At 35.3% G+C, this 10,794-nt stretch overlaps 1 protein-coding gene across 8 annotated transcripts in view; it reads left to right on the plus strand.

The window, feature by feature from the left end:
- Positions 1-9,731, plus strand: part of NFXL1 (nuclear transcription factor, X-box binding like 1) — a 62,036-nt gene extending 52,305 nt beyond the window's left edge. For all 8 annotated transcript variants that reach the window (XM_086405915.1, XM_086405913.1, XM_086405911.1 and 5 more), the window contains exons 20-23: positions 1,047-1,151; positions 5,155-5,241; positions 6,058-6,111; positions 8,147-9,731. In XM_086405915.1, the coding sequence (XP_086262041.1) occupies positions 1,047-1,151; positions 5,155-5,241; positions 6,058-6,111; positions 8,147-8,320 (420 nt within the window). In that variant the 3' untranslated portion in view covers positions 8,321-9,731. The remainder of the gene's footprint in view (positions 1-1,046; positions 1,152-5,154; positions 5,242-6,057; positions 6,112-8,146) is intronic.
- Positions 9,732-10,794: the final 1,063 nt, after the last annotated feature.

Below are 10,794 nucleotides of genomic sequence, written 5' to 3' on the forward strand. Positions count from 1 at the left end.
GTCAGATGGTCTGGTATTCCCATCTCTTTCAGAACTTTCCACAAGTTTATTGTGATCCACACAGTCAAAGGCTTTGGCATAGTCAATAAAGCAGAAATAGATGTTTTTCTGGAACTCTCTTGCTTTTTCCATGATACAGTGGATGTTGGCAATTTGATCTCTGGTTCCTCTGCCTTTTCTAAAACCAGCTTGAACATCTGGAAGTTCACAGTTCATGTATTGCTGAAGCCTGGCTTGGAGGATTTTGAGCATTACCTTAGTAGCATGTGAGATGGGTGCAATTGTGCGGTAGTTTGAGCATTCTTTGGCATTGCCTTTCTTTGGGATTGGAATGAAAACTGACCTTTTCCAGTCCTGTGGCCACTGCTGAGTTTTCCAAATTTGCTGGCATATTGAGTGCAGCACTTTCATAGCATCATCTTCCAGGATTTGAAATAGCTTACCTGGAATTCCATCACCTCCACTAGCTTTGTTCGTAGTGATGCTTTCTAAGGCCCACTTGACTTCACATTCCAGGATTTCTGGCTCTAAGTGAGTGATCACACCATCTTGATTATTTTGGTCTTGAAGATCTTTTTTGTACAGTTCTGTGTATTCTTGCCACCTCTTCTTAATATCTTCTGCTTCTGTTTGTTAGGTCCATATCATTTCTGTCCTTTATCGAGCCCATTTTTGCATGAAAATATCGTTGCTCTAGATATCCTCATTTCCAGCATACTGGGAAGGGAAGAGCATGGACCTGTGTTCTTAAAAGCTTTAAGGCATGGAGGTGCACTTGATTCCATTCCATTGGCCAGAGCTTAGTCACAGGGCTCTAACTTACCAAGATGTAAGGTGTACTCTTGGAGTGGAACCAGGGAGAACATTGAACATTTCTGGGAATTAAGATAATTTATATCTAAAAGAAAAAAATGAAAAACTTGGCCAGTTGTCCAAGATTTATCGACCCTATTGTAATGGACTTTTTCTTAAAATAGTTGTTGGGGGGAAGGGGAAGTAGAGTATGGCTATAAATATGTAATTGTTTTATTTTGGTTTTATTTTAGCTTCCTTGTGGTCATAGATGCAAAGAAATGTGTCATCCTGGTGAATGTCCCTTTAATTGCAACCAAAAGGTGAAACTTAGATGTCCTTGTAAAAGAATAAAAAAGGTAAATATTTTAAGTTCTTAAAAATTCTTTTCTATGTACATTTTTGTTGGTTTTCTTTTTTTTGGTGGGGAGAGTGTGTTTTGGTAGTTCTTTGACTTTAATTTTTTGCCTTTTAATTTTAAGCTCTTATTTCTTAGAGTTTTTTCATTATTGGCCTATCTATTTCTGTAAATGCTTAATTTAAAAATCAGCATTGTTTGGCAGCTTAGTTTTCTGCAATTTAATAGTTAAAGAGGATTATTTTATATTGGAACTGAGTTCAGTGCTGTTTTTTGGACAGAATCCATGTTCTAGATTTGAGGTCTCCACATAAGTGACAGTGTGAGTAATGAAGTGAGTTTCATGATTTAAGAAATGGTCTGGAATGAACCTTTGTTGCTCTTACTTACTAAAGTTTTTTATAATCAGTATTCTGTTGTGAAAATGTTACCTTAAAAAGACCTCACGTACTCAGCCTTATAAAATTATAAAGTAACATTCAAACTTGGAGAGAGTTAATTTTAAGATAAAGTTATGGTTGAAATGAAAAAAAAAAAAGATAAAGTTATGGTAATGGAGGAGTGAAAGGGCAAAAGCTAATGGTTGGAAAGCTCAGTGATAGCAAACTACACACCGTTTGGCAAAACTTAGAAAGGACTCAGGTCAGTTGTCCTTTTCCTTGACTTCCCTGTTTACACTCTGGACTCTTACGAAGATTTCTTTACTTCTGATTTTCCCTTTCTCAGTTATAGTTGTAACTCCTTGTTTTCTTCACATTATTATGGTTGTTCGCTAAAGCTATTCTTTCAGTTTACTCATTTACTCATCTATTCAGCAAATATTTATTGAAAATCTTTTGCTTTTATTGAGGACCTTTGCATTTCTTCTGCTTTTACAGCTCCAACTATCATTTCCTGGGAAGGTTAATTTCTGAATTTAAATTTATAGGCCTAAGTTTTTCTGGAGTTGGATCCCTAAGTTTTTGGTTTTTAAATGGATCACCTCTATATGAAAATCAATACTCAGTCAAATCACTTTTAATCTGAAATGTTTCTCAGGTTTTCCCTCAAACCTCATCTTACTATCCAAGTACAATTTGCCACCCCTTAGAACTGGCAACAGCTTATTCTTAGACTTTGAAAACAGCTTCATAACGGATTTCCATGCCTCTAGTCATAATATTTCCAATCCAAGTTCTTCACTGTTTCTTAAAAATAAGCATTTTATAAGGTATACAAATACAGAATTATGACATAGGAGGGGACTCTATCTTTGCCTGCTTGTTTAGTCATATCCCCTGTTAGTCCTTTCTGTGATTTGTTTCTTAAGTGCACTGACACATTAGCTATATTCCGCTTTAATATGTGATACTATTTATGTTCCTTCTGTATAGAATATATATATTTTTCCCTTTACTGTCCCATTTGTAGAATCCTGTTTATGCTTACTAGCATAAATGCAAGCATTTCTTGGTTTGGGAAGGTTTTCTTTCCTTCTGAAAGGACTTAGGTGCTCCTTCCTCTTGACTTCCTTTATACTTTGTACTAGGTTCATGACCAAGAGCTTTGTGATTATAGGGATGTGTGTAACCTTGTTTACATAGACTTACTGAAAGGAATAAAAGAGATAATGCTTATATAGCATTTAGCACCATGACTACTCTATGTTTAATAAATAGCAGCTGCTATGATTATTATTATCAGTTTAGCATTTACCATATTAATTTTTTCCTTATTGTATCCCCTGTTCCTAATGCAGTGCTTGGCATGTAATAGGTACTCTATAAGTACCTTTTGAATGAGAAAAGATATGGTGATCTTTCTTCCAGACTGATAGACTTAATAGCCACTAACATGCAGCATTTATTTTTGTCTCTAATGTTTGTCCATGTTATTTTTCCTTTGGACTATTGTTGGACGACAAGACTCTGTTTATCACCAACCTCAGCCAGAATTCTCTGCTATAAAGTCCTTTCATTGAAGTGTATGTCCTTTGCTCAGGATTTGATGATCTCATTTCCTTACCCTGGTAGATTTGAACTAAAAAACTAGTGTGGTGAGGGTGTGGTGAGAAAGGAGCAACTTGGTACCAATAGGTACCCTTACAGCAAAAATGACATCTGGCAGCAAGAAATATGGAATGAATAAAAGGCAGACAGAAGATCTACAGAAGCAGAGTTTAGACTATTTAAAATAAAGACCACTTATTTTATTACAGTTCAGTTCAGTCGCTCAGTCGTGTCTGATTCTTTGCGACCCCATAAACCACAGCATGCCAGGCCTCCCAGTCCATCACCAACTCCCGGAGTTTACCCAAACTAATGACCATTGAGTCAGTGATGCCATCCAACCATCTAAACCTCTATCGTCCCCTTCTCCTCCTGTCCTCAATCTTTCGCAACATCAGGGTCTTCACATCACAGTGAGTCAGCTCTTCACATCAGATGGCCAAAATATTGGAGTTTCAGCTTCAACATCAGTTCTTCCAATGAACACCCAGGACTGCTCTCCTTTATGATGGACTGGTTGGATCTCTTGGAGTTCAAGGGACTCTCAAGAGTCTTCTCCAACCCACAGTTCAAAAGCATCAATTCTTCGGTGCTCAGCTTTCTTTATAGTCCAACTCTCACATCCATACATGACCACTGGAAAAACCATAGCCTTGACTAGATGGACCTTTGTTGACAAAGTAATGTCTCTGCTTTTGAATATGCTGTCTAGGTTGGTCATAACTTTCCTTCCAAGGAGTAAGCGTCTTTTAATTTCATGGCTGCAATCACCATCTGCAGTGATTTTGGAGCCCAGAAAAATGAAGTCACCCACTGTTTCCCCATCTATTTGCCATGAAGTGATGGGCCCAGATGCCATGATCTTCGTTTTCTGAATGTTGAGCTTTAAGCCAACTTTTTCACTCTCCTGTTTCACTTTCATCAAGAGGCTCTTTAGTTCTTCTTCACTTTTCTGCCATAAGGGTGGTGTCATCTGCATATCTGAGGCTATTGATATTTCTCCCGGCAATCTTGATTCCAGCTTGTGCTTCCTCCAGCTCAGCGTTTCTCATGATGTACTCTGCATATAAGTTAAATAAGCAGGGTGACAGTATACAGCCTTGACGTACTCCTTTTCCTATTTGGAACCAGTCTGTTGTTCCATGTCCAGTTCTAACTGTTGCTTCCTGACCTGCATACAGGTTCTCAAGAGGCAGGTCAGGTGGTCTGGTATTCCCATCTCTTTCAGAATTTTCCAGTTTACTGTGATTCGCACAGTCAAAGGCTTTGGCATAATCAATAAAGCAGAAATAGATGTTTTTCTGGAACTCTCTTGCTTTTTCCATGATACAGTGGATGTTGGCAATTTGATCTCTGGTTCCTCTGCCTTTTCTAAAACCAGCTTGAATATCTGGAAGTTCACTGTTCACGTACTGCTGAAGCCTGGCTTGGAGAATTTTAACCATTACTTGACTAGTGCACAAATTGATTATAGTCTTGATGTCACCTCATCAATAAAACTGTATTTTTTATTATTTCATTAAGGAGTCAGTGAGGTACAGAAAGTTTAGAATGATTTTCACCTCAGATTTTTTTAAAAAGATAAATGGTTGAGAGAAAAACTTGTAGTTCTCCAAAAGACTCTCTAGAGCTACACTGTGGTGATAGCCACTAGCCACTTATGGCTATTTAAATTAGAATTTTAATGAATCAACATTAAATAATATGTGACATGACATTCAGTTCCTTGATTTCAGTACACTTTGAGTACTCAGGCACCACCTGTGGGAATCGCTACCCCTGTGAGTATAGAACATTTCCATTGCCTCGGCTAGCTGTGTTGGATGGCACTACTCTAACACCTCCCTGGAGGCTTCAGAAGAGTAATAGGAAGCGATAAAGAGAAATGAAGAATAAAAATGAAATAATAGGCATAATCTTAAGCTGCTAGATAAATTTTGCTTTTTTATGGCATGCAGTTACTACAACTTTGAGGGACATCTTTTGAAGTAAAAATCTTAAAAATTTTATTTGTAGGAAGTGCAGTGCAACAAAGTACGTGAAAATCAGATTTCCATAGAATGTGACACAACATGCAAAGAAATGAAGCAGAAAGCATCTGAGGTAATGTCACGTTAAATGTCATTTTTAATGTGTTAGTGACCTTTCCTTATTTATTTTGTACATTAAATTTAGATGCTTATTATGAAGAACTTGAGATCTCATCCTTTTTTGTTTTTGTGATAAAAGCCTAGTGTGTAGGCCTTTTTAAAACTCTCAGATGTGCTGGTGTGTGCTAGATATAATCTTTATTGTCTGGGATGTACTAGATTTTCCCATACTCTGTACCAGTGAGTGGATGTACTCTGGAACATAGTTACTCATCTTAATGTTAGTTTAAGCTTCCTGAAAATTATGTTAAAGTAATACAAAAATAAAATTTTAGGATTCTTTGCTGTTTGGGTTACTTTAAGTGTCACTATTTCCCTCCATTAACCCAATCAGTGCATAAACTTTTGGTTTTGTTTGAAACGAAGGATTCCCCTCCAGAGAGGGCGTTTTAGGAAAATGGTCAATTTCATCCCTAGGCAAACAGTAATATTTAATAATTGATCATAATCTTAATGTGGTAACTTAAGAGTAAAAGTCCAGTTTTAAAAGTGTTTCAGTTTACAGTGATGTAACTCTGTGTATTATGATCTAGTATCTTATAGTTGTTCAGCTGAATAAGATATAACACTCTACTTCTGCTCACACCCTGTTAGATAGTACCCTAGTAACACTTCTCAGTGTATAACATTTATGGTTCTTTAAATAATTTTCAGTATGAAGCTCTCAGAAGTTGTTATAGGTTAGTGGAGCCTGGAAGGAAAGATGTTAAAATTCTGTATAAAACTTGGTGATTGCAATGTTAATTTAGTTTTAAATGTCTATAAACAGTTAAAAGAAGCAGAAGCCAAAGCTGCCCTTGAAGAGGAAAAACGAAGACAACAGGTAACAGAAAACACCCAAACTTAGGTCTTTTTGCATAATTGTTAGTTTTTATGCAAATACAAGATACGTGGAAACATATAAACATAACATATAAACTAGGTCAGCTCAATTCTGGACTGAAACTATAGTTCCTTGTAAAACAAAAATTATCTGTTTGTTTCAGTCCAGGTATCCTGAACCTCTGAAGGAAGCATGGGACCTTGTATGTGCCCAGATATTCTGTGTATTTTGTGTATTCCCAATTACTTCCTTGTTGATTTCATCCATTCTCCAGAGATAATGCCTCTTTTGGTTTGAGTGACGGGGGGTCAGGACATGGCAGCATCCGTTTTAAGGCATCCCCTGGAGTGCACGTCTTCACTCATGTTACTGAGTTGTAGGTTGTCTGTGACAGACAAGTGCTGTTTACTAACCAATGCATTTGTTTTAATAATACACCTTCTTATTTCCCCATTAGACTCTTGAATGCCTTCAAGAATTCTTAAATTTTTATCTGCATTCAAGATAAAATGTGTTACCTAGATAACAAGTATATTCTTGTACCTCCTGTTTGCTCAAATACTATATTTATTGATCATATATTCCAAAGAGTGGCTTAACTTTCTAATAGTGACATACAATTTTTTGTCAGTTTGCATTTTGAGATACTTCAGTGCTTAGCAAGTAGTATACATTGTATGTAAACTACCACCATTATGAATGAAGAAACTGAAATTTCCATGTCTTGAGAGAGGGCATTAAAAATAACTCATGTAGCAAGGTGGGATAAAATAACCTCTCGTGTTTTATGTTCTGTAAAGTTGATTTGCCTAATATCAAAAAATAAATTATCAGAGCTAATGCAATAAAACATGGGTTGACTGGAATCCTGGAGATTATTATTAATAGTCCGGAGTGTCCCTTCTTCTCCTTTTTATAAGCCATTATGGAGAGAAATCTTAAATATAGTCTCTATTTACTGCCTTTTAAACAGTGTATAGAACATAATTTAAACCACTTTTGAAAACTGCGAGTCATCATTTATGCATCAGTTATTTTACTGTGTCAGTGCTTCTCAAGTTTGACTGCTTTTAATATATTTTGACCTTTTGCTGTATATCACAACTGCTTGAGAATATTTTGATATTTTGGTTCATTGAAGAATGTCACTTTGTGTTAAATTAAGTATTGAATATATGTTAGGTCTTCAGATGCAGTTTATGAGAAAAGTTATGAATATGTTAACTGAAGTTTCTGTTTCCTTCTTTTAAATGAACATATATAGATTTTCATGAATATTACATATATGTTAATAAGTACCAGGCTTTAGTTAATAACAGTGCAGTGTATAATATTATATTGTCATGCATTAAAGCTTAATAAGTAAGTTCTTTACAATAGACTAAAAATCTGCACTTTATAATGAGTGTCATCTAGGTATCCTTTTTTTAAAGTTATTTTTTAGAATGAATTTTATGTAATTTTACTTTCTAAAGGAGTCATTTTGGTTTAAAGTATGAAACATTTTTCCCCTGAAGAATTTTTACTGTGTTTTTAAATGTATTTGATTGAGAGGAATCAATTTCTAGCAGCTTTTTCTATTCACTCACTTGAATGTCTTCCATACAAGTCGTTAATATTTGTTACCAGCATTGTGTAAAACTAGAATTAGAGGTATCTTTATCCTAATGGGTTGTCTGTTTGCACTAGCTGGAAGCTCTGTATTATAGAGCCCCATTAACTACAGATTAATGGTGCTATATAAAACTAATGTCTATATTTTAAATCAGATGTTTCTGTATTTAGTATCAAAAGCAGGCCATCAGTCTGAAATAGTCTCTTTCACCACTCTCTAGTTCCAGTTCTTCTTACCTCAACTCTGAATTTGTTGAATAAGGTCAGTAGTGGAAAGATAGTATTTTAAAAAAATCAAATCTGTATATTAATTATATACCATTACTATTAAAACATTTCCCCAATTTATTTTTGTCTGAGTGGAAAAATTCAAGTCAGTGTGTGTATTGAATTTAATAAAAATGATACTGTTTTGATTTAGGCTGAACTGGAAGCTTTTGAAAACAGACTGAAGGGTCGTCGGAAGAAGAACAGAAAGAGAGATGAAGTGGCAGTTGAGCTAACCCTATGGCAGAAATATAAATATTACCTCTTTCCACTGTGTGCAATTGTGGTAGTAGTGTTTGCATGGTACATAGCCAATGCTGTGGATTAAAAAATGTTTGACTTGTTAATATACCTCAGATTAGATTTAGATAAGTTGTTAAATTTGGAATATTAGAAAGCAGATGCTGTAGAACACAATATATATTCACATTCATCTCTGTATTCTCTTTGAACTCTTGTTAGAAGGATAGAATGTTAAGCTTTACCTTAAGTAACATCCTAAAAGTGGCACTATAACAGTATTTAATAGTAAAAGCATGACTGAAATTGTAAAATATTTCATAAGATGTGGATAGTGGCAAGGCAACATGTCAGTTGTTTGTTGTGCTTCCTTGTATTAACATACCTATTTCATTTACTGTTTCAAGCCATCTTTTTCTTTTTTGGCAAAATTAAGATGAAACTGAGCCATATGTGTAATTAGAGGAATATTTCACAATGTTGTGGTTACTTATTAAAAGGTACTTTTCCTGATCATGTAACTTTGTACTTTTTAAAAAATATATATTCTCTAAAGGGCCTCTTAAATTATAACATGAAGCTATATAATTAGACTCTAGAAGTTGGTTTATTAATGAGGAATTTTTATCAGTTATTACAATTTTATGTAGTATATTCCTCAGAAGAAAATGTAATTGTTTTAAAAAAATGCTAGGCTAGATTCCTTACATGTGGTTATTTCTCATGTAAGAAGCTTCTATCTGAAGTTGGCATGTTCTGTAAAACTTTTATGTGTTTTTCTCAAAGTAATAATAAAAGAAAAACTAGTATTTATGAGCAAAATATGCTGAGCACAGGCTTATAAGCTTTATGTATGTTATTCTCATTTCTTCTTACCACAGTCCTATTGGTAGATTTTTTTTTTTCAGCTGGAAATAATCAATTCTTATGAAAACAAGCTAATAGAGAAGTATCAATAAGCTGAATCTCTTTGAATTATAAGTCATTTTAAATGGTTTTGATATTTAATTTTTGTACGATTAATGTTTTCATTAAAATTTTTCATACCAAATTTTTAATGTAGAATATTTACTATTTAAAGCATTCAGGAGCCTATAATTTTATCAATATATAAAACTCTTGCTTGTTACAAAACATAGTAATCGACAGGTACTAAAAAGTGGTAGAAGTACTAAGAAGGATTTTAAAATCTTGCTTCCTTTAACTCAGTTTGTTTAATGTTGCGTTCCTGAGTCAAGTATTAGCTGGTGTCTAAAGTGGGAAGGCAGTCATTCCTTTCTTTATTGTATTTTTGTTTTAATTTTAGATTTCTTTTTTATCTTTCCCAATGTTAGAGTTACTGGGTTGGTGTCTTAGAAGCTCTAATTCAGAGCTCTTACACTCAAGTCATTACCTTACTCTAATCTAAAATGAATATTAATTAAATGATTAGGTGTCCACATTGGAAGCTCTTTTCATGTATTTCAAGATCTTGGCCTAATAAACAGACCTGAAGATTAGTTTACGTCTGTTTGCTGGGTTTCTGTTCTTGCTAAGTTTTCTTTCCAAGTTTTGCAGAAGAATTTAGTGAGCAGAAGAAGACAGTGAATAACACAGTTTGCTGTTTTTTATTTGATTGGCTAGTAGCTCAGAGCTTAATTAGCCCAGAGTCACACAGCTGTGCATTCATTTATTCAATCAACAGATGCTTTTACTGTGTGATGGGTACTTTTTAGGTACTGGAAATAATGGTGGTCCTTTCAGGGACCTGCTAAAGAGTAGAAGAAAGCAGGCAGGAAATAGATACACAATAAAATGAACGTGATTTCATGTATGGTAAGTGGTGTTAAAAAAATGAGAGAAATGTTACAGAAAGTGATGGGGTTGGGGGAGCGCGGGGAGCGTGTAAAGGCACTAACTACTTAAATTGAAAAAGCCCCTCTGAGGTGGGGACATTTGAGTTGTGACCTGAATGACCTTCAGTTGATGTTCTGAGGGAAGAGTCTGTGAGTGAGAGAAAGCAGCAAGAAGAAAGTCTTTAAGTTGGGAGATGCTTGGCCTGGCTGAGGAATAGGTGGAAGAGCCAGTGTGTCTGGAGCTTAGTGAGTGACAGGGAAAGAGGATCCAGGGCCAGTTCCTAGCAGGGTTGATAGACCGTGGTATGGAATTGGAGTTTATTTCTAGTTGCAGTGGGCAGCCATTGGAGGTTTTAAGTGGGGAATAATTATTTGTTAATTCAGACTTAAATTGAAGAAAGTAGGGAAAACCACTAGACCATTCAGGTATAACCTAAATCAAATTCCTTATGATTATACAGTAGAAGTGAGGAATAGATTTAAGGGACTAGATCTGATAGACAGAGTGCCTGATGAACTATGGACAGAGGTTCATGACATTGTACAGCAGGCAGGGATCAAGACCATCCCTGTGGAAAAGAAATGCAAAAAAGCAAAATGGCTGTCTGGGGAGGCCTTACAAATAGCTGTGAAAAGAAGGGAAGCGAAAAGCAAAGGAGAAAAGGAAAGATACAAGCATCTGAATGCAGAGTTCCAAAGAATAGCAAGGAGAGATAAGAAAGCCTTC

The sequence above is a fragment of the Bos grunniens genome, chromosome 6, assembly GCF_055505025.1.
Source record: "Bos grunniens cultivar Pamir isolate PY7600 chromosome 6, Bosgru_T2T1.0, whole genome shotgun sequence".
NCBI lineage: Eukaryota > Metazoa > Chordata > Mammalia > Artiodactyla > Bovidae > Bos > Bos grunniens.